Source organism: Amblyomma maculatum, chromosome 4 (genome assembly GCF_055883805.1).
Source record: "Amblyomma maculatum isolate TAMU_Amacu chromosome 4, ASM5588380v1, whole genome shotgun sequence".
Lineage (NCBI taxonomy): Eukaryota > Metazoa > Arthropoda > Arachnida > Ixodida > Ixodidae > Amblyomma > Amblyomma maculatum.
In genome coordinates, this window is record NC_139347.1 from 115,864,001 (window position 1) to 115,887,702 (window position 23,702).

The 23,702-nt window shown below is 44.3% G+C and overlaps 1 protein-coding gene across 4 annotated transcripts in view; it reads left to right on the forward strand.

Moving 5' to 3' along the window:
* LOC146192195 (sodium-dependent phosphate transport protein 3-like) overlaps positions 1-21,228 on the forward strand; it is a 91,265-nt gene extending 70,037 nt beyond the window's left edge. For all 4 annotated transcript variants that reach the window (XM_084602373.1, XM_084602372.1, XM_084602375.1 and 1 more), the window contains 2 exons: positions 6,297-6,382; positions 9,986-21,228. In XM_084602373.1, the coding sequence (XP_084458499.1) occupies positions 6,297-6,382; positions 9,986-10,252 (353 nt within the window). In that variant the 3' untranslated portion in view covers positions 10,253-21,228. The remainder of the gene's footprint in view (positions 1-6,296; positions 6,383-9,985) is intronic.
* Positions 21,229-23,702: the final 2,474 nt, after the last annotated feature.

Here is a 23,702-nt window from a genome sequence, read left to right on the forward strand (position 1 = left end):
CGTCGGGGAGAAGGTGAAGCATCTGGCAGAAAGGTGCGGGCATGCAAGAAGATGGCGGCTTGAGGGGCGTTGGATCCAGGGGTAGCAGCAACGGCGACGAACCAGCAGGGACAGCAAGGACACCACCGAGCGCAAGCACCTGAATAACGAAAGGCATAGGTCTCGTCAACAACATAGTTGATTTTGCTTCGCCAAGCCCACTGATGAGTACGACACGGACATAGGAACCATTCGAGATGAATTTTGGTTGACCGAGACTTAGAATGATAAGCCAACGGTGATGGTGGGATGGCCGCCTTAGGTAGCAGTTTACCGCTGTGGGCTTGTTGTATGTGAACTTAGCACAAAGATGGTTCCATAAGTCGATATAGACTTTTGTCTTCTCTTCCTTTGTCCCTAGTGATTACTACTTGTTTTATTTCCCTTTGCAAGTTAAACTATATCAGGAATGAATATCCGAAGTTCAAATGTGAGGACTGGGTGGAGCAAGGAACTGAGTGGAATTACTGATAGGAGTCTTAATTCACAAGCCCTAATTGGTGCGCTGCAGGCATGGAGTTCGAAAAGAGGGTAACCGATGGTCTCTAAGAGTAACCAATTGGATTCCAAGGAAAGGTAAGCGTAGCAGGGGGCAACAGAAAATTAGATGGGTGGATGAGATCAAGAAATTTGCAGGGGTCAAGTAGATGCATCCAGCACAGGACCGGGTTAATTGGAGGAAAATGGGAGAGGCTTTCACCCTGCAGTGGCTATAGTCCGGCTGATGATGATGAGGTTGTACACTATCGTTTCGGCCCGTAAGGTGTCAGAAAACAGAATACGTCTCATTGCTTTATCCACCATCACTGATGCGAACACCTAAGGCACTCGGAAAGTGTCGCTGAAAGCTAGAAGTGCACCACTGAGAGAAAATGTTACTAATAAGTAACCTGGTATACGGGTTGCGCACTGACGAGGGAGGTCGGGAAAAACATCCTTGAAAAGCAGGAATAGGGATGAAGTCAAGCAGACTGAAGGAGACTGTGACTAGGCTCTTAGAAAAAAAAAAAAAAAGAAAAATGGCAGTAATTGTGCAAGTGGTCAACTCTTGCGTGAGACCCTCGATACCACATTACATTGACCAGCGAGGAAAGATGCAGAGCAAAACAGCATTCGGTCACCACATGGAAGCGGCTTTGTAGGATCTCCACAGGCGGCAGCACAATCTCCCTTGAGGACAAGCTTGAAGCGTTTCTTATGAAAGGAGAAGAAAGTTGCCTGTGGAAGACTCGGAGGCAGCGGCAGTTCTCTCACAATTGAAGTACAGAGCCTGCTGTACCCAGAACAAGCAAAGACTCAAATGTTTTGAATTATGGGAGGAGCAGAAGTTGCGACACCTAGATCTGTAGTCACTGCCTACAGTAGCACTTCTGCCATCTACGCAAGTCAGCGCTGAGAGAGAATTTTCTGGACTGAAGTATATCCTCTCTTGTCATCGAACCCGGTTGACTTCGACTGCCCCAGACAGTATCCTCTTTTTTCGGTTTTTATATGCTGGAAAACAAAAAGTTGGCAGAATTTAGTTAGCATATAATAAAATATTTGCGAGCAGCCATGATGTCATGTCATGCTTGTTGTTAATTATGCAACTAAACAAACCAGTCTAGCCTCAAAGTTGTTATAAAAGAAGGTGCATAGCGCACCTATGCAAGCAACCATGATGCGCAACAAGACTGTAGTCTCATCGCGTCGCGGCCACAGGAGTTAAATTATTCCAGTTCTCCAGCAAGTACGATAGTGACTCCAACCCCAATACGCGGCGGAGGGGACTTTTGGCAACGCCTTTCGACCAAAACACACAGATGCCTTTGCGTTCACTTCCATAGAAGTGCGAATTGCAAATGCGTTCGCTTGCTGTGCTATATGTAGTCGCACATAGGGTATATGCTTCGTTAGTATTGGGGTGTGTGCTTGGTTCGGCCTTGATCTGATTTCAAATTCCTTTAGTGGGAGCCGGACAAAATATTGTTGTATACGTAATATTATAGTTTTCGCTCCAAACTAAACTTTATGTGAAATTTGCGTACCTGAAAAGGGCAGCAGGAAACATTTTTATTTTTTAAATTTCGGGGCGTGCCAGCTCAGTTGGTTATGTGCCAATGAAAATAATAATTTTCCCCCCATCCTGCTCTAATCATCGGTCACTCATTATAAGCTTTTTGTTTTTTAAGCCTGTACAATCAATTGCACCCGTCACATCTGGCGACAAAAACAACAGGCGGACTACTTTATGAATCTTCTGCTTTTATTATATACTGGAACAGGAAAGAAAACAAATATATTAAAAATTAAGTAAAAAGAAATTACACCCTAAATATTTTTTCTGAACCCATTTGAACCGGTTCGGGCAGGGTCGAACCGATTCGAGCCGGAGTAGAATGTATCTCTGAAGCCGAAACCGAACCTGAAAAGCGTGAGCCTGAACCGAACCTGAAAAAATTTCGGTTCGACACCTTCAGTCTACCTCAACAATATCGCCGATGGAGTTTCATCTAATGGGATAAGTAAGACTTTCCCCTAAAGGAAAAGCTGCTAGTACTACTGCAGTGTAATCCACTTTAAACAATACCAGGTATAATGATATATCGCTTATAATTATCAAATTCTTGGGATTATCAGTTTTTCCATGGCCACTATGTAAAAGTAAACCATATGTAATGATCGAATATTGGAAGTATATCGGATACAGCAATAACTTTCTAGCCATCAGGAAAACGTTTACCACGAGAATTCGTTTTAACATTTGGTAAAAAATAAAATACTAAGTAGAGATTTATGTGAAAACTCAACATAAGTGCCAAAAACTGACTGGTATGGAGAAAATCTGCGAGAGGCATCGCCTGCAGTTAGGAAATGAGTACTGCCGTCTCTACACAAAAAGTGTGGCGAGTGTGGCTGTATCGTCATCACCATCACTTAATTGTGCATCCTTGGAAGATAGCACAACCAAGACAATGACGCGATAGCTCTCGAGATACAACAGCAGATTTGTCAGGATTTCTGGCAGGTTTTCAAAGTTGGAAGCCTCACAAAAAAGCACAGGCATTGGCACTCGATGGTTTTAACAACCATCGGTTATCCATTCGCTGATCGGTTTCGGGCACGCAAAAATGACTGCCACCATCATATGTGCTACTGGAAGCGATGCTCACAGCAACTGTCAAGCTTCAGCTGCCACTAAAGCAAGCGCAAATTTCTGACTTTTTTTAAAAGCATGCTTATGTCATATCAAGGCTATTTATGTATCCTGTAATAAAGTGCTTAGTGCTCTTTACGATAATTCACATTGTTCAACCTGGTTCACTCATTGCTGGTAAGTAGGCAAGCCTGCATGCATGGGAACATACGTGGGTGTGTTCTTTCTTAGTCCAGATATAACAATAATATTTCCAGTTTTCTCAGTATCTTTATAAGTGGACTGTGCTGCACTGCTATGCTGCTCTTCACTGAAGTGACTGGTGCAGCATGCAGAAACAATGCGAAGTACCAGTTACATCAAAACGATATGTAAGACGGTTCTGTAATTTAATTTGCTTATTGGAGGTTCAGGTTACAGAAATGAATCGTAGAATAGCAATATTTTGTTTGGTTTTGCTTTACGAGGTTACAGTGTATACTAGAATAGGAGCAGTGTGCTCAGGTAGCACTTGCTTCATGCAGAAAGCACGAAATGGCGCTGTAGGAGCGATAGCTGTACGGAACTGACGGTGCAGCGCTAGTGCAGTGCATTTAAGTGTTGTAATCATCCTCTGTCGCAGTTAAATATACGTGCAAATACTTGTCGGGTGTGGAGATGCATGCCCGAAACTCAGTCATATAAGAAATGAATTATATTTGTACATCAACGCCCATTAGACGGATTGATAACAAACCTGACAGCAAAGGCTTTGCAAACACTGAAATAGGGGCGTAGCACCGTTAAATATATTGAGCCATGCTACCACGTAAGAAGAAATTATTCAAAGGGAAATAGATAATTATTTAATTAATGAGTTTAATATCCGAAAGCAACACCCGAGCTGGAAGCAGCACCGTATAAAAGGGATTTGGATTGGTTTTAAGCAACCCAATTCCAGTAGCACATATCTTCTCTTGCAGCTCACATTTCTAAAGAACATAGCCACGGCATCCGGGACGCAACGTCAAGTGCGTAGTTCCTCAGCCGCTGTTGCAAAAGAGAAGACAAGACCTTATATGGCCCAAAGCCAAAGATCTTCCCTGCTTAGCATTCACCTTCTTTCGTGATAAACATTTATTCCTTGCTCTTTAAGTTAAGTTTCGAGAGTCCCCTGCATTGACTACGTTTGCATAGTTTATCTTTGAATATTTTTTTATTTACATCGTGCTGTGCTCCCGAATGTCAGGGTCGTGTACAAGTCTAAGACACACCGACATCATACATTTCTGTGAAAGGAATAAAACAGGTAGAAAAGGTGCCAAGTAAAAGGGATCTCTGTAGAATTACACACATTATGCCAAAACACAGAAAAACAGTGCGAGTACATTGCACCTAGAACAATGGAGACCTGCAGTGAAATTAATATGCTTAAATGAATTCCTTAATTCATTTTTGATTATTAACAAAATTAGCTTCTTGAATGCACAAAAAAAAAGGTGTGCGTTTAGATAAAAAACACACAGGAGTGTCGGCATAGATGCTGCACCAGCCTGCTAAGAACAGTGGCTAACTTTCAAGTGCAATATCTTTTTCCGTCATGCTTCTCTTGACTGATTAAGACCTTTAATTCAATACTGCAGCCTTGCTAGGACGTAAAAGCGCACAACTGCTGGCGTGAAATCATCAGCATGCAATTGGCACCCTATGGCATAGCCAAACTTAGCATTCACTACAATCATGGCATCGACTATGCTGTCGCTGCACAGCTCCTCTTGGCTGAAGAACGCTGTAAATATTCTCTCAAGTTTCTTTACTGCTTCAAAGAGCAACTCGGAGAAATAAAGCAAGCCTCCCCTGTCAAAAATATCTGAATTTTGAGACTTTGCTTCTGACACTAGAGTTCTGCAAAAGAAGAGAGTGTCTCACCCCGGCGCAAAGCAATGTCATTGCCATCGACGATTAGGTATTGTCTCTCACTCGCGAACACTGCAGCAAAACATCACACTGCCCTAGTGGCCGAAATACCTTGTTTCTTCACAAGCAAGGCAGAGCTCAGCATGCACGTTGCAACCGGCTGAACGACACAAAGAACGTGTTCGTATAGCCCGTGCGACTGCAGCGCCACCACATACATCTGGGACCTGTCTACGCTCCCGACTTCAAAGCAGTGTGTGACGCGCTCCGTTGTCTGAACACCCTGCCCCTAATCTAGTACACGATAACAAGGTTAACGTTCCAAAGCGATTCAGGCTGTGAGGACATCGTAGTGAAAGATTTGGATATTTTTGACGGCCTGTGCTTGCGCATTATCTGAGTATCTTGTGTTTTGCTTCCATCAAAACGGCACCATCATAATCGAGATTGAACCTGGGTCCCCCAGCTCAGTAGCCGAGTGCCCTAACTACTGATCTACGGCGACAGGGCAAACAATAGTTCTTCAAAACCACGAATACTTTCGACGAAGTTCGAAAATTCTGCAAAATAAGCTGCTGGAAGAAGCAGTCAGTGGTCTTGTGGAGACTGAGGTTTCCACACAATCGCACTGTTTTGGATATTGGCATGCATCATGCACACTGCACAGTGGCCACATCTATGAACTCAGCCTTCGACGGCTATGCAGTTCAGTACATTGTTGACAGGCCCATGTGATAGGAAAAGCACAGCTTCAAAATTGAACATGCTGTGGCTGCGATTTTGCTTCACCTGCTGCTGTAGTGTAACCTACGCACTACGACATGAAATGGTCGTACAAGGTCATACATTTATCCTCACTGAACAAATGCTCGTTGGTGGTGTTGAGGTAGCATGGCCAGCTTGTGACCCAAGAGTCAGACTTCCGATTCAGACTCTTGACCATCTATTTTTAAGCATAAGGTGTTTTTAGCTCCCACTGTCGGCAACCTTGCGGATACATCGAGCCAATGCCCAGAGCCAACATCCGGACACTGATTTCCCATCACAACGGATTTTTTCCAACATCCGGACACTGATTTCCCGTCACTGAACGGATTTTTTGTTCTATTGCGTAATTATGCCCTTCGGCATACGAGATCTGCGCGGCATTCCTTAATAGCTTAATAATTAATAATGCAGTGATTAAACTGGTTAGGTCTGACTTACCGGACTTTTTCGGTTGCAGCCACTCTGAACGGGATGATCACCACTTTTGGTCAGTCCACGGGGGTGCTGGCTCCTCTGGTTGCTGGAGTGATATCTTCGTCTGCGGTGAGCACATTGCACTTTCTTTCCTTTGAGTTATGCTTGTTCAGCTGACTTTACGCACCAGGAAATTTATATGAACAGTGCTCCGAGGAGACAAGTGGACGGATACAGATGTACAAGGCAAGAGAAGGAATGTTTAGGAATGACTGTCCGCAATAAACTCATTCGGCCTGTCACTGAGCCATTACAGCAAAACGTGACCTTTATGGCACTGAATTCTCCTGCATGTAGCAGTGCACCTTGTGTCAAGCCTGTCTTAGGCTTTGTGGGTGCACCCCTAACATCCATGATGCTGAAATAAAGGCATCTGTATTTGGTAAAATATGCCCTGTGAGCCAACGTTTATAGAACTAAGATCAGTTGCCAAACTATCCGGGTTCTGCATGCTGCTGAATCGGCGCCTCAATTTGAACAGTTGAACTCGGCTCCAGGTCGCTGTTGAAACGCAAGCAGACACCACGGGACCGGCCGTTCGGTGGAGCATGTAGCCTCCAGGAATGTTATATTAACTGGTGTCCCAAATGCCACACTTGCCGTTATTTACGCTAAAGAAAAAGTTTAGTCTTTTTTGGGATTCACTACTCTCGATTTATCGTCCCTAGCCAGCGCCAGCGTCGTAAGTATTTATTTTGTGATCATTTGCGCAGTGCATTGCTGCAGACACAGATACAGAGGTAATTGATTCATTGCTGCCTATATGCATTATGGTACAAATTATTCACAGTACTTTTTGCACTTTATAATGAATGCATACATTATAGCAGCCGAGACTTAATTATTCCTTCTGACTCTCATTACTGCTCTCGCACAGAAATCTTGTGTAAAAATGCATTCGCTTTACCAAATAAGACATCCTTACTTGCACTGTAAGCTGTACAAAGTGCAGGTAACATGCTATTCGTGGTAGCTTCCTGCTCTAAAGCTGATCCACAATAGAACGGATCACATCTCTGGGCACATTTTCGGTCGTTTGTCGCTCAACCACTTACTAATTGTCAGTCAGTAGTTCACTAGCTTGTAGGGTCCTTGAGTACTCCAAGAACACATTAGCACTTTTCAGTTAGAAGATAATGACACACTTATTTCTATATTTAATACTTTCAGCTCCTAATCATCAAAAATTCCACAAAGCTGTCTCCGCCATCACCTTCCGCTATCTTTCGCCAGCGTGGAGACAATGGTTTAAGGATGCTTCTTATTGACAGTCCAGATTTACTTTGTTTTTCTTCGATGACTGTACCTTCCTGTCTGGCAGTTTTCGCTTGTTTGTAGATGGCTTCGATAGGTATGAAGGCAGGTTAGGAAAAACTTTGCGCATCCTTCATTTACTCCTCTCAATTCTTTATCATTGATAACATGAGTACGTCTTCATTAGATCTTCGTGAAAATGAAAGGTCGAAAACACGAGATTTGACAGAAAGTTTTCTGTAAACATGTGGAATCGCACAATCCCATGCCGCACGGACGCCCGCGTAATGTGGAGGCGAGAACAAATGCCTCACGGTTTTGTTGCTCCTTTAACCGTGCACAGCCCAGCACGCAGCTCGCCGGCTTGACCACTATAAACTCTGTACGCAAGCATAGGCAGCACAAACAACGACCACTACAGCAACTGCATCGTGAGCACGCTGCACTCTATGCTGCGCGCACTGTACGAGTCCAGTCACCGATCGAACCGACTGGATCCTGGTTAGACTGCAGTGCCACTCAAAGCAGCCAGTGACGACGGCGCCGCGAAACAGCTCCCAGTTTGGCAACTGACCCTATTTCTATTAACGTTGCTGTGAGCTGCTTTTTGCTCTTCCTCAGCTTTGGTGCATCACCGATGTTGAAGGATGCTGTGCTCTTTAAGTGAGCGTCTCATGTATCGCATCTGGTAGTTGGTTTAAAAATTGAACCAAAATTTTGGCCCACCGTGGTGGTGCAATAGTTAGGGCGCTCAACTACCGTACCCAAGGATGCGGGATTTGATCCGGAGCCCTCCACTACGGCATCTCTCATAGCTTGAGTTGCTTGGGACGTTAAACCCCCTGAAACAAACAAAACAAAACCGAAAATATTTCACACACTCTTAAATATGGGGTAATAATAATATTAATTATTGGTTCATAGGAAGGGAACGGTGCAGTATCGGTCACACTTGTTTTTGTAGACACCTGAACCGTGCCATATGGGAAGGGAGGAAAATGGGGAGTGAAAGTGGAGAGAGGAGGTGTAGTGGAGGGCTACAGAGTAATTTGACGCCTCTTCATTTCGCCCCATCAAAATACAGTCGCCAGTGGTCGGGTTCCAACCCGGGTACTCTGGCACAGTAGTCGGGCTTCTCAACCACTGCACCAGTGTGGCGGAACATTGAACCCGGGAGGAGCTTTAAAAAATCAGAGAATGTTTGTGCAGTGTAGGTATGTTGTCTTTATACAGTATCTTTATGGAAAGGCTTATATAGTCAAGGCTGAGTGGACTACATCAATGATGGCTACACTAAAAAGCGCTAAAAACCCACTGATATGTTTTGAAGCGAAAGCTTCACTCGCCAGGTAGTTCGAGCCGTCGGGTAGCACGGTTTTCACCTTAGAGGTTGAACTTCTGTGTTAAAACTGGTGGTTGCCATGTGACTTTAGGGCATATATGTAGGCCACCAAGTGGCCCATGACCACTTTCAAGGTCAAGGTCACGTGGCCTGAGTGTTGCCATATGACTTTGGAGCATAGTCACATAGGCCACCAAATGGCCTGTTACCACTGTCAAGGTCGCATGAGGTGATTTCAGCGTGACGTGGAAGTAGAGGGCACTAGAGGGGCGATACTTCTATAAATAGGAGCCCCCAGGCTCCTGCCTAGGTAACAACACTGCGCGAGATGGTGGAGGACGAACACCCTGCTACAGTAGTGCGTCAGAACTCGAAAAAAGCATGTGGAATGAGGGCCTGAAAATGTGGCATGCCAAAGATACCGATGAAGAATGTGCTTTATTGTTTGAAGAAACGCACAATGTGTTTAATGCAAGATTGGCAATGAGCATAGCCATGTACATGACGCTTTCGCTTTCCTCCAGGTTAACCAAAGTTAAACCACCAGCTAATTTTTTAAGAAAAGTAGGAAAAAGTATGCAGTATCTAGGAAAGTATATGATCCAGGCAACTTAATTCTGAAAATTGTTTCCATTTAATGATTTACAAAGCAGTTTGTTGACACCCTTTTATGCCACAAAAATCTTGATTAGCATCCTTGCCGTTCGCACTGTGATTTGAATATTGCCTTAACTTTTATCTGCTCCCAAATGTAAGACCGCATGGTTGCTTGGAACGCACAAATAAAACAAAGCACTAACAAACACTTTCTAACGAGCATGAAGCAAGTCACAAGAAACAGTGGGAGATTTGAACTGCTACCACCGGGTAACAAAGATGACCTGAATAAGCACTGATGTGAATGAATTCAGTTCGTCAACAGAAAGCGTTCACAAAATGGAAGCCCACATCTCTCACGTTGATAATTTGTGAATTTATTTGGAGAACCACGTGCCTGTGATGTCACATAATTTTGCCTTGAACAGTTGTTCATGTAGTGTTCTTTTTCTTCTTTCTTACATATTTTTATGTTTCAGAAAGGTGACAAGGCAGTGCAGTGGGCACGCATCTTCTACCTGTCAGCGGCCATAAGTTTTGCTGGTGGTGTTGTGTTTGCCTTTTTTGGCTCCGCCAAGCGGCAGCCTTGGGCGGACCCCGTGAGCACCTCCGGCAAGGGACCGCCCATGCCTGCTAGGGACTGCAACAGCAGCACGGCAGCAGCCACAGAGGAGGGTGCTACAGAAGTCAGCGTTGCACTACTCAGATCGCCAACTTCGCCTCGCTCAAAGGACACAATCTCTTGAAGAAGGCCTCAGCTTATTCTTTGGTGTTTTTACAGCTGTTCTTACTGCACACAACCCACCACTAGTGAGTGCATGCATAGTGAGGCAAAAGAAGAAGAAAAATGCCTCTGGTCTACACAACATTCATATAACAGGCTCAATCACAAGTCAGTCAGAGACATCACAAATGAGGCAGTGCATTTTCTGCTGTGGCTTAGTGTTTATAAGAGGGCTGGACAACTGAACCCAAGGACATGGGATCCAATCCCGGCCACGGCGGCCACTTTTTGATGGAGGCAGAAAGCAAGGTGCCCATGTGCTGTGCGATGTCAATGCACGTTAAAGAACCAGAGGTCATTGAAATTTCCACAGCCCTTCACTACAGTGTCTCGCATAGCGTGTATCGCTTTGGTGTGTTGAACCTTGTCAACCAAACAAGTGAGGCAGTGTAAGAAACGTGAGAAGCAGGTGCAGCTTGCATGTTTGTTCTTCCATCTTGTGTTTGTATATATAATATCATTACAAAGAGGAATTGGCTTTGGATAAATGAGCTTATGCATTGCGGCCATCTCGCAGGATTTATCATTTAGTTTCGTCTACGGGGGCATTTATTACTGTTTCTTGTATTTTTTTCCACACTTTTGTGTTGTACATACTTGTGAATAATATGGCCGGTGTCCACTGTGCCTTTTAGCTGATGCTTCACCCCGTTTCGTTTCATATTTATTCTGTGTGAGGGCCTCTCTACGGGTTGAATGAAGTAGGCATTGGTGTTAGTATTGTGGTGTTCTGCAACCAAAACTGCTTTGCGGCACTGTTACCTGAATAGGCCTAATTTTCAAGAAACATGTCGGCCGGTCAGTGAGCAGTCTCGTCTGCATGTCAGCCCCAGTCATGTGGTTACGGGACTCTGGCACGCTCGTACAGCATCACTGACTGATCTCCATGTGGCATCAAATTTTCCTCTTTCATATCAAGATTAAGTATTGATGCATCTATTTTTCATGCAGCATTTCAAATGGAGTCGTGCCATTTAGCATGTATACCTTCTAAATCAAGTTCTAGGTCAGCTTTTGATAAGGATTCAAACCGACAACATATGTGCCTCCAATTGTATGCCTTGTTCCTATTTTATCAGTGTTTAAATCTGGCCAGCTATTCAAGCTCACATTGTATTTGTTAGATTTTTGTATTTCTTTAAGTGCAGTGCAGATCTACAGCTTGACGTCAGTCATTTGTTATCTCACTCATTTGGGCAGTGTGCAGTAACAACGTAGGTGCTGCCACCTGTTGCAGAGATAGGAAACTATGTAGTTGTGGCCACTTGCTTATGAGCCGTGCCTGGAGGAAAAGTTGGCTGACTGTGAGAGCTGTGGAAATGTTTAGTGCATGGTAGCCTTGCATCTGGAAGAACAGCCGTAGAGCTGTATCATGCTTGCCCTGCCTTCTCAACTCACAGGAGTGCCAAAGTGCAAGCCCGCAGTAATTTAGCAACCATACATTGTCACGTCCTGCTGCCATAACTGGTTGGTAGGTCATAGAACAGATGCATTAGTGGTAGAAGTCTGGTTTGCTTATTTATTTATTTCAGCATTTCTCTGCCACCTTAAAACAAAATGCTTGGCTTCTCAAAGCAGCTAAGCCTCAGACCGATGACTAACTGAGTCATTGAAGCAGCATACTGTTTGATGTAATGCATAATTGTGATACTTTAAAGCGCTTTTATACGAGGCGGACAAAATATTTTCATGAGACTTTTCTGGACTCCACTGGACCTCTATGCCTTCCGTTGATTTCCTTTTTTGGGGTTCTTTTGTTCTGTATTGTTTAGGTTGTTATGACTGATTGTGTTGCTTGAAGGTGACTGCAAAGCATTTCATACTATTTTTTAATGAAAGGACAGGTTTGGAGGATGCATAAGTCTTTATATTGATCTCTGTTGGCCAAAATAGGCTCTTACCCTATACCCCAGTAGCAGGCAGTATCCGAGAGAATTCAGCTTGCTGTGCTGTTTGCAAAGTTGTCTTGGTCAATATGATTGAATGTTTATTGATATCAACTTTGCCATGTGAAGTCTTGTACATCAAGGTCTCGGAAGCAGCAGCTCTGTTGTAGTGAGGCAGGAAGAGAGAGCTGCGTAACCTAAAGTGTGTTGTATAATGCTGAGGTTCCTATTTGTATTCAAGGCTCATAAGGGAGGCACCATACAAACGTGTGCTCTCTCTAAGCAAGCTTTGCTTTGCAAGCTAGAATATGGCCTGGCTTGTTTGATACCTTCAAAATAGGAATGCTATGCTTTGCTTAAGTTACCGGCTGGAGGCACACTAAGCAACTTGAATTTTCTTCGATTAACTTAACCTTATTTGACTTTTATTATTAACACTGCCTTCCTCTAGAAGAGCAGATCTTCGCAGAAGCATTTTTTTTTTTGACAGCGTATAAGCTAGAGGTTTTCTCATTGCGGGTACATCTAGCAAATGACGCTACTTCAAGAGCGGCCATGTCTCATTTTTTGGTTCCTTTTGATGTGCTGTTTTTTTTATTATAAGTGGTCACGTGAGAAATCTTTTTCATAGGTGTATCAAATCCTTGATTTGGGATTCTTTCTGTCCCTGTGTGCCGAAAGTCTGCAGCTACAGTTAGAAGTTGCTTCCTGCTGTTCTTCTAGTGCTTTGTGCCATTCTGCTGCTTTGTCTTGGGTCTTTATGACCGAATTCTGCAGGTGAGTCCCCAAGTTTTGATGCACGAAGCAAAAGGGCTCATCAATTCATGGCCTCATATTTAAAAAACTTGCATTGCCACGCAATAGACCACTCTGGCTTGAAAAGCAAAACCTTTGCGTTTATGTAAATAAAAAATCGTTAACGGAAGGCCGAGTTGTTTTGTTGTTAGCATAATTTGAATTCAGTTTTCTAAGTCAGCATAACAGAAGGTGGCACGGGGTGCCATTCTATTGTCTTACAATTGCATTGTAATGCAATTCTTGCTTTGGGCTGTGCAAAACTCTGTGACACCATCCACAGGGTGTTGGAACATGTGCATATATGTGTTCGCTTATATTTGAGTCAACGTTTTTTGGCTGCCAAGGGCTCTTAGTTACGGTCTCTTGATTGTGCAATACGAGACGACACAAAATGCAGGCATAATGGCATTCTGCTCCTTTCTGCTCTCTCTTTTTCTTTTGCATTGCCCTGCCAGTTACTGCTTACTAGGACCTTTTAAAACTCACTGGCTGACATCTTGTGTTCTTTCGCACTGTTGTTTTTTCTCTCTCTGCTACCTTATAGGCATTCTCCGTGTCGGCAGTGCAACATAGCTAATGGGCATGACGTGGAAGACAAGTTAGACAAGACAGAACTTGTGTCATTTGCTCATCACAGGGAGCTGATGTACCAATGCAATCTCCTCGCCAAATTTGGGTGTCAGTGAACAGGCAGGCTCGATGAAGGAATTTTTGGGCAAGGGTCGAAGGAAGTCTGCAAGCTCTCTTTTTTTTAAGAATGACACGTTGTGCTCAATGCACATGCATCAGAGCTTTACTGGAAGCTTTTACAGCCGAACCCGGATATATCGAATTTTGGTTATATTGAACTCACCGAATATCTCCTTGAAAATCCCATGTAAAAGTATAGGAAAGCCGCGTCATATATCGAATTCAATTTCACCGGTCATTCGATATATCGAACTCCGCATCACGCCCTAGAAAGTGTGCCTTTCCCGAGATGATCGCATTACCCTCGGCCGCTTGCCGCGTGGCGTTTTCACACGCAGAAGGAATGAGAGGGGACAGTTCAGCGATGGCTGGTCTAGGGCAGCGCCGCACCCATTCCTCCAAGGCGCGCGCATCTGCGGTTATCGGTTCCCCCGCGCCAGCACGTGACGTTTGCAAGCCATGTGCGTGCATGAACCAGAGAGAACCGGTGGGAACGAAAAGGGAAAAACGCGATAGAGCGAAGCTCAAGGGTGTGCCCATTCTTTTGCCGAGCTATCTCTCTCCTTCCTCTCTCCCGGTCTTCGTTCGCAGCAGCACGCGCTACGCATGCGCCAAGCAAGCTTAGCACTTTTTCAGACTGAACGTCGGCCGCTTTCTGCAGCGTGTGTTCCGAACCCTCTGCGCGCGGCGGCTGGCGTGGCTATGGCACCTGCGGATGTTAAGAAGCAGCAGATCTCTTTCTCTCTCTCTCTCTCTCTTTTTTTTTTTGCAAGAGTCATTCATTTTTATCGTTGTGCTGTAGCGTAAGATATGGCACGGCGTAGCGTAAGATATGGCAGCTGCGAACAATACGAAGCGGCAGGTTTCTTTTTTTTTTGCGGGAGTCGTTTATCCTTGCATGTACGAATCGACGAAACCACTCGGTCAGCTGCGATCATGACACCGGCTTATAGCATTTTTCACTTCAAATGACATTTGCAGCTATCATGCTTTCTAATGATTTTGTGGCAGTGGATACGCCCGCCTTAAGTGCGGCATTATAAATCGAACCAGGCATTTGCTCCCCACCACTGTAGGAGCTATCAAAAGATAAACACACCGGGACATCACTGCGCAACATCGTGGCACGCTGCCAAGAAATGAGCTGTTGATGAGACGACAGAAACTGAGTGGCGCGCGCCATCAACATGCAAGCGAAAACGCTCGCGATTTTTGCCGCGGCGACACAGAAACCTTGTTTTGAGCTGCCACGGTGCCTGGAGTGGCGGAGGGACGCAGTTCCAACAAGTTGGAAAATTTTCGCTCTGTCGCTGCCGCTCGTCGCTGAAATCACTCAATTGCTTGCAGGTGAGCAAGCTGGCCTTAACGCATTTTTTTCCAAATTCTGAGGTGGGTGGGTTCATTATGTGAGTGAGTTGATTACACGACAAATACGGTATCATCTTTTGGCATCGTAAGTGCCGTCACAGGACGATTTCTGTATATCGAATTATTTATATATCGAACTATTTCGCGATCCTCTTCGAGCTCGATATGAACATCATTGTTCCACATGCTGGCTTTCATCCTTTTTCCTCTATCGAGGAATAGCAAGCATTTATTTTTCTGTGCACAGTGCTAGATTCTTGTTTGAATATCTTTGGTAACATTGTGTGGATCCTGGGGCATCATTTTTTATGGCTTTTTCTAGTCTTTCTTTTTCTGCAAAAATGAAAAAGGGGGTGCATTTGAGACATGTAGAGCCCTTCATACCCCCAAGAATGCCGAGTGTAGACTGAATGGTTTTGTTACGATATCTTTATTTTGTGATCTGCGATGTGTTAATCCTGCTAATGTAAACACTTGTTCATTTTGCCTTCAAGGGAGCAGAGAAAATGTTAGAAATGGCCAAAAAGTTTAAATTATTGAATTGGCCTGAAAAAACTGCCAAAAAACTTTTGTGTAAGATTTATTTATCTGATGAACAGTTGCATGATGGTTTTCTGAATTTGAGGCAAAACCCAAGTGAGAATGACAGTTTTTTCCGGCTTCGTCAAGCACTTTGCTTCATGCACACTGTAGGGAATGCTGAAGAAGTGCTCCAAAATTGTAATGACCTCCACTATCCTAATGGCGCAATGCATTAACAGTGGTGCCTCTTCACAAAATGGCGCTTCAAAGGGTGCTTCACCGCTTAGTCAATCTACAGTAAAGTGCCAATGTAATGAAACTGCGATGTGCGTGTCCAGTTGTATCCGCGAGATGGTGTGAAGATAAGGAAAGCGAAGCGAAACCAAGCCTGTCTTAGTTAATTTGTCAAATGGTGAACTTCAGATCATCGTTGTGCCTGCCAGAGTGCTCACAAAGTGCGTGCGCATTGTGTTCGATGTAGATCAGGTTCTGGAAGGCCTATTTTGATAGTTGCTGGCTGCATGGTTTGTACCTCAAGTGGTGTCCAGTCCGGATTAACCAGAGTGAGCCCGCACATATCCGAATTAATGAGCATCCGATACCATATACTTGCATGGGCAATGGCTTGTTCAAGTTATTCGAATAATGGGATCGGATTAAGAAGATTTTACTGTGTACTGTGGAGAATGAAGAATATCATATCGAATTTACCAGATTTTTAATTTTTTTTGCGATGAGCTCATGGAGCTTTTTCTGCTGAATAATGTAGCACCATTCTTTTACTTCATTAGGGTTTCTTTACTTCCAAAATGGCGTAACAAATTGCAGAAGGCTTCTCTGCTTGGTGCTTTTGCCTTGCAATAGAAACGTCTTGTATGATTTGCTAAACTATGAAAAAATAATATGCAGAAACAATATGCTAAACATTGCAAAAAGACTTGCACTTTGAATAGTGGCTACTTCTTTTTCCACTCTAAGAATGTTTAGTGGGATGCATTTTCATGGAAGAATTCGAAGCGAGATGTGGCATAGAGGCAAACTCTGCACTGTTTGCACCTCCTATCGCATTTCCTTTTTCTTTTGTGAAGTATATTTTTTCACATTCATAGCAAACTGTGCATCTAAGTGTGGGTGTTGATGTCGTCCATAATGTGAGGGAAAGGGGGGGGGGGAATCTTTTGGGAAGCTGTCTTCTTTATAATCACAGAAATGCTATGTTTCACATGCTGTGTCAGAAGTGGGAATGCAGCGCAAGGCATGACAAAAATGACACAGCGTGGACAAATGTGGCTGTCTAGTGCCAAAACTCGCAACTATATTCAGTAGGAGAAGTGTTGTCACCATCAGTTTGTATGACAAATGTAGTTGTCGCTAGTTACATTGACACGATCTCATGACGACTTTACTCGTCAACGGAAGAGAAAGGGTTATTTAGTTTAGCATTCATCTCAGCTGCCTGCGCATACAATCTGTTGATTGCCCTTCTTTACAAGCAAGTGTTGTCTGTTCGTATGAAATTGAGTAGCGATAAGTCATTTTGTCACGTACAGTTTTCTTGTTGTCATTGTCAAGTCATAGCTGGTTGTGTGTTTGCCCTGGATAAGGTCTTCTTGAATGACATGTTTTGAAGCTGTTGACTGAATACGTTGTTGTTACCCCCTGCCTCTTTATTTTTGCTAGGACTGACCTGCTTGAGTTATTATCTGTGCAATATTTTGTGTTTTATTTAGTTATTAACAATCTGCATCTTTCCTCATCTACTTTATGGTTCCTTTATAATGGGATGATTTAGGTTTTATCTGTAAATGGAGAGAGAGTAACATTTACATGTTGGTCTATTACGACGATGCAGTTAGGCCTGAATGTGGTTTGAGGCATCATTTAGGCACCCTAATATGGCTTATTTGTAATATGCATCATTATGAAGAAGTAATGAGTCTGACTTCAGGTGAATTTCTTGTCAGGATGGTACATATCAAGCATGCCTCTGTTCATTTATTGTCTCCTCGAACAAGTTTGCGAGCCTGGAGTCAATATTTTTTTTGTCACGGGCTATATTGGGTGTGCAAAAGTGGTGCAATGTTTTGTGAAGGTGTGCAGGTGAGGGGTTTTGAGAACATCAACCCATTCTGTGTGTTCTCTGTGGTGCTTTCAGCTCGGTTTTGCACTGTATATAAACATATGTACTGCTGCTCAGCCTAACAAGACGGCAGCATTCCACATGGAAATTGAAGGTCTTGTCACAGGTTTTCTCATTTTTGGTTTTTATCTTGGTTGACTGCAGTATATTTAAATCTCGGTCCGTATTCAGAAATTATGTCGTTATAGAAAAGTGTCGCCTTCTCCCCAACCTCAAGTCATCTGATTAATGGAAATGCTGGAAGTGGTAATGACATCCGGTTCCAGTGTTTCCAACAATCGGATGTCTCGAGGTTGTGGAGGTAGCGACGTTTTTCTATAATGACACTCAGAATGCCCCTGAGCGTTGTTACCCTGGTCAATTAAAGTGTAATCTTCCCACATTACTTGAATGACCTTTCGATGAGCTCAAAGAATGCGTAAAGGAAATGTTCTCCCATTCAGTTTATTATTCACTGCATCCCACTTGCTTTTAGGCTTGGCCAGGAAAAAAGCTGGCTTTATGCATAGTACTTCCCAGTTTTCTGCCCTTACCTAGTACCAGTTCGAAATTATTGTGGGTTAGAGTGAGTCGAGACCTGCCAGGACCAAAACTTTGTTTGTAACCTTACTGTAGCGCACTCACAAAAAGCAGGCTGTGAAAGAGACATGCTAGCTTGCCTCTCTCTTTATATTGTTGAGGTTGTATTCCTAGTCATTATACATATTCAAGTGCCTTAGCTCATGTTAATGCATCATGCGGAGAGTTGCACTGGCACTAATTTATCAGAATGCGTTTGAGAACTGTTGCAAAGTGTAATGTACAAAGGGCATAAAATTTACTTTTTTGATGAAAAATGCAGTGCACCCGAGTCAGTTTTCAGCACTTGTATCTATGGTTTACTTTAAGCATTTAATGCCTACTGTAATCATAAGTGCTACTAGTGAAAATCTTACTAAATTAAGAAAGCTTTAATCCCATATGCTCTGATGAGGGATTAAGGCAGCATTTCCATGATGAAGACGATCGAGGGCCGATTTTCTAATTTCAGTTTCCTTGCCATTTTTATTTTGTAGTCTCTATGTAAGACAGGAAATGCTGAATCAATGTTGCATTCCTTTGCAAAGCTTTCAAGAAACCTTCTCTGAGAGTGCTCTTTGGTCACATTTTCTCAGTGTGTAATTTGTTGGTTGCTCAAGCTGTTTACTTCCAAGCATTGTCAAGTGTTGAAGGAAGTGCATGTTGTGATGGGTGACGTTGTGCAATTGCATTTCACGTTGAGGTGACATCGTGCAGGCCTTAAAAGCTTTGCTTTTGGTGTCTGTGCAAGCCTACAGTCGCATTTATTTCGTATCTTTTCTTGTCGATGTTGTGCATTTTGGTGTCCCTAAATGGAATTGCTTAAACCAGGTTTGACTCTACATTACTCTACATTTTGTGCAGTGCTGACAATCATCTTTCATTGCAATCTTCTATTTCACTGCATAACTTGCTCTGCACGTATACGCTGTGTATTAGACTTGCTTGCTCACAGACTGCTAGGCACTGATGGACTTTTAACTTGCCCTGCTGTAGTGTTATTGATGACACCACCTAGGCTCACTGTAAGTGCAATCGAGAGCTCAGTTTTTGCTCTGCTTTGATGTGCAGTGTGGTGGAAGAGGCAGTAGGGGATGCAGTAGGGCATCTATGACGTGCAAGATGTACAGTAAACACCTCGTTGATGCGTTCTTTAAAAAATGCTAGGAAAAACATATTATCCAGGAAGACGTATGATCCGAACTGCCTAATATTGAAAAAAATTAATTGCTGAATGAGGTACAAGGCGTTTAGAACTCAGACTTTCACTGCATAAAAGTGTAGCTTAGAATTCACAGATATGAAGTATGCACAGCTCCGGTCTCGCAGAATCCTGTCCGTATTTGCGTTGTCCTAAGGGAAGAGATTTACAACAGATCTAGTTCGCAGAACAAAAAGAGCTGGAATTTCTTCCTTGTTTCAGGATACTTCGCCCCCTTGCGATATTGACACGTGGAGCAGCCATCGCAATGGCTTACAGTCACCGCTCCTTTGCTCATGCTGCTTCCCCCAGACACGGGCCGCACCTATGCAAGCGCATACAGTAAAATCTTGTTAATTTGAACTTTACGAGACCAGGAAAAAAAAAGTTCAAATTTTTGAATGGCCTCGAAAAAACTGACAAGAACCATTTTTATTACGGTAAATTTACCATATTTACTCCCGTATCGACCTCCCTCATAACGGTATGAACCCACCCCGTTTTTGTCACTGAGAATTTGAAAAAAAGAAAGCATTCGTTAACGCGTCCCTCCGTTCGCGCCCTTAGCGTCGCGTTTTACCCCGCGGTGTTTTTTGTCTTTTCACGCTAGCTCTATCGGCAAAAGGGAAGTGGAGGAGGAGGGAGCTTGGCAGAGTGCCAGCGCTCATCCGGTTACGTAGGCCTCGTTTTCATTTTATCGTGTCGCGCCTGCGGCGGGTGCCGTCCACACAGTCATTAGAACGCGTGATAGTGCGAACGCCTTTTGAAGCTAGTGATGCTTAATCCTGCGTCATTATCGCGTGCTTTCGTTGATTATTATGGGTAGAAGGGTCGGCGACTCTCGCAAAAAAAAAAAAATAGAAATAAGCCTTTCCTGCGTAAATTGATTTGAGTTTTATTATAGGTCATAGCAGACCGATGTCGTAGCCTTTCATAGGCGTTGGCTGGGACCGCGCCGACAGAAACACTTATCCGTATTTTCAAATTAAAGGAAGTCGAAATAATGAGTATTTAGTTGCACGCTTCGGACGTTGCGCGGAAGAGAATTAAAAGCAGGCAGAAGCGCGGCCGCCAACCCCTACCTGCCGCCTCGCCGGTCATGGCGCCATTTCAATTAACGAGCTTTCACCGTAGTTGTAGTTATCAAATAGTTCGACCCTTTTCTCCTCATGAAGTCCTGCTTCCGCGGGAACGGGTGCCTCGTATGTTGGCTTTCTTTGATGCTTTGCCGCGCTGCACCTAGGCACTGCAGGAAAGCAACTGTAGTGGTTGATCGCTTCTGATCAGTTTTTCAGGTCGCGAGCGCTCTTTAGCGCATGTCCGATTGATCGCAAAACGTATTATATATGACCACAGTTTGTCGAAATCTTGAACGTAGTAACCAGGAACCCGTGTTATCCTGGAACCGAAAAAAAAATAGTGTAACTCTATGGAAAATGTTTTACTCCGCGATTTTGAACGTATGAAACGGGAAAACGTATTAACCGGGAACGTATCAACGAGGTTCTACTATAAGTAGCTTTATGCACAAATAATACTCGATGTAGAACTTATGAACAGATTTTGCAACAGCCATGCTGTGCATGGATTCCTGTTACTGCGTCGCACAGAATGTGTCGCTGGTGTGCCCAAGTGCAGCTGTCAAAGTCTAGCAGCACTGCTTTAAAGCTGGTCACCTGAGAACTGGTGCTAGTGATCATATTGCAGGCAGTTACGATGCTGCTGGATTTCGCGGGCTTTCTTTTGTGCTCTGAAATAAATGGCGTTAAAAAATGTGCGCGCACTTAAAATTGCCAAGCGGCGTTGGAAGTGTACAGCTGAAACTTTCCAATTGAAATCTTGTCCTTAAATATAGCACCAGTATTTCCAGAAAAGTGAATAACTGAAAAAGCAATACTGCCTTGTACGCAGTTATTAAAATACTTTTGAAGTTTCATGCTTTTGTCTCCTAATCTTTGTTTTTGATAGATTAATGGACTAGTCTTAAGGTACAAATATGCAATTTTATGTGTAACGCAGCATTGGTAAGACACAACAGAAAAAATTTAGGCTGCATATGGGGTCCCGGTACCATCCCTTCACTGCAGTCAAGGAGATTTAAATATTCATATTTCATGTAGGTGACAAAGGTAAAAAAGTTAAAGGCCTTCAGAAAGCATACATAAACTCGGAGTAACATGGTTCGTTTCCCAGAATCGTTTCGGGGAAGCCACTGTTGTCAGCTGGAGCTAGGTTTGAAAGGGCCGAAACAAAAAAAGTTTGGATCAAACTTATGCAGCCATATTTGATAAGCTGCATAAGCTACGCTACGCCATATTTAAACAGAGCAAGAGAATATTATAAGCACTCATTAGGCGATGCATAAAGAGGGCCCTGCCTACTATTGAGTACATCCACACAGAAGCTCCTTGCTATGGGGCACACTATACGTGCTGATGGTGATGACAAACTTTCATTAAGGAGACTAAAAATAACGAAATTATGAGGCAGTGTTGCGGGCGGCCTTCGGTCTGTCGGTTGTGGCTTCCAGGGCGTGCCTGGTCGCGACTTCCTCCGCCCACATCACCAGCCAAAATTGTACGTTCGGCTCGGTTCTGGACAAAGCAGCCTCCCACTGCGGCGGACTGCTAAGGTGCGAAGAGGCAGGGGGCAAGTGTGCTGGGCAGGAATAGAGAATATGAGCATAATCGGCACGGGAACCGTCACATAAACGGCAGGCCCGCGAGTATGTCCCGGGGTGGAGGAAGCAAGACGGCCTGGACTTAAAAAGGTGTGGGCCTGAAGGTGGCGCCACTAGCGTTGGCGGTTTTTGGAAATATATTTGTGCGGAGGGGGTAATGTGAGACGATAAAGGCGGTAGTGCAAGGTGATATCTTGTACGTGAGGAGCTGGTCGCGCGTATCCATACCCGGCGGGGGCGGGCTTGCTCGGTCAGTCGAATCGCGAGCGATGGAATTAGTCGCCTCGTTGCCAAGATAGAGTCCCTAGAAGTATTTCTAGGGACCCTAGCCAAGATGAGCCGCGTGAGCGGGTACCCAGATGATTTGGTTGGGGCGAGAGGAGATGATGCCGGAATGCAAGATATCGTTGGCCGTGGGTGCCACCCGTCCAACCATGTAGTTGTAAATCGCAGGCCTGGAGTCACTGAAAATGTATTCGGTGGAGGTCCGAGTAATAGCGAAGATAATAGCTGCCTCCCCGGCCTCGACTGAAGTCGAAGTTTAGACTGATGCAGTTTGAATAGGTTTAAGAGAATTATTGCAAGGGCGTGGGCTTGGTAGCAGCGATACGGGGCGGCATCCACATAAGCCACGGCTCGTTGCCGGAGGCTCACGCTTTTCTGTGAGCAGGGGTGTTCGGAATGCATATTCTTAGACAAGGGGTTTACTGTTAGGATGGAGGATACGTAAGAAGGGATGGACAGTGAGGTGGGAACAGGGATAAGAAGGGAGAGCTTAAGGGTGGAGAAAAGTGCGCGACCCGAACGGGTGCGGGAGAGACGGAGGAACTGAGTCATGCAGTGGCCTTCTCTAGCCGAGCCGTCGATGTTGATGTAGGAAGAGAGAGGGCAGACTTGTAAGCATGGCGAATGAGAATACTGACTTTGTCCTCACCTGTACAAGAAAGAGACAAAGGAAAAATATATGAAGCGGTTGAGAACGAAGGCGTGGACAAGGCGGCGCAGGTAGTGTTCGCGCATGCCATATGGTAGCAGTTTCTAATGCGGCGTATGAGGTGCATGGTTTGGTGTACAGTGTTTGTGAGTCGAGTGATGAGGGTAGTAGTGTGCTTGCAATTGGACTGAAGAAAAAATCAAGAATGCGGAGGGTAGAGACGAAAGGAATGAGTGTGCCGTTAACGTAGACAGTGACAGGAGAAGGCGATAGGGAGCGATGGCCTGAGGCAGAAAAAGCAGGAGCTCTGATTTGGCCGGGGAGCAACTGAATCCGATATCACGTGCCTGAGTCTCCACGGCATCCACACCCGCCTGGAGAGTGGCCTCCATGTCACCAAGATTTCCTGTGGTCACCCAGAAGATAATATCGGCGTAGAATGCATGCGACAGGGATGGGATATTGCATAGAGCATGTGCCAGTGGAAAAAGGGTGATGTTAAAAATTGGAGGGGACAAGACAGAACCTTGAGAGGTATCCTTGTTGCCAAGAGAGAAGGAATTGTGGGAGCAAGTAGGCCGTATGAAATTTCGGCTGTGCGCTGGGGAAGGAAAACGGTGATGTAAGCATGGACA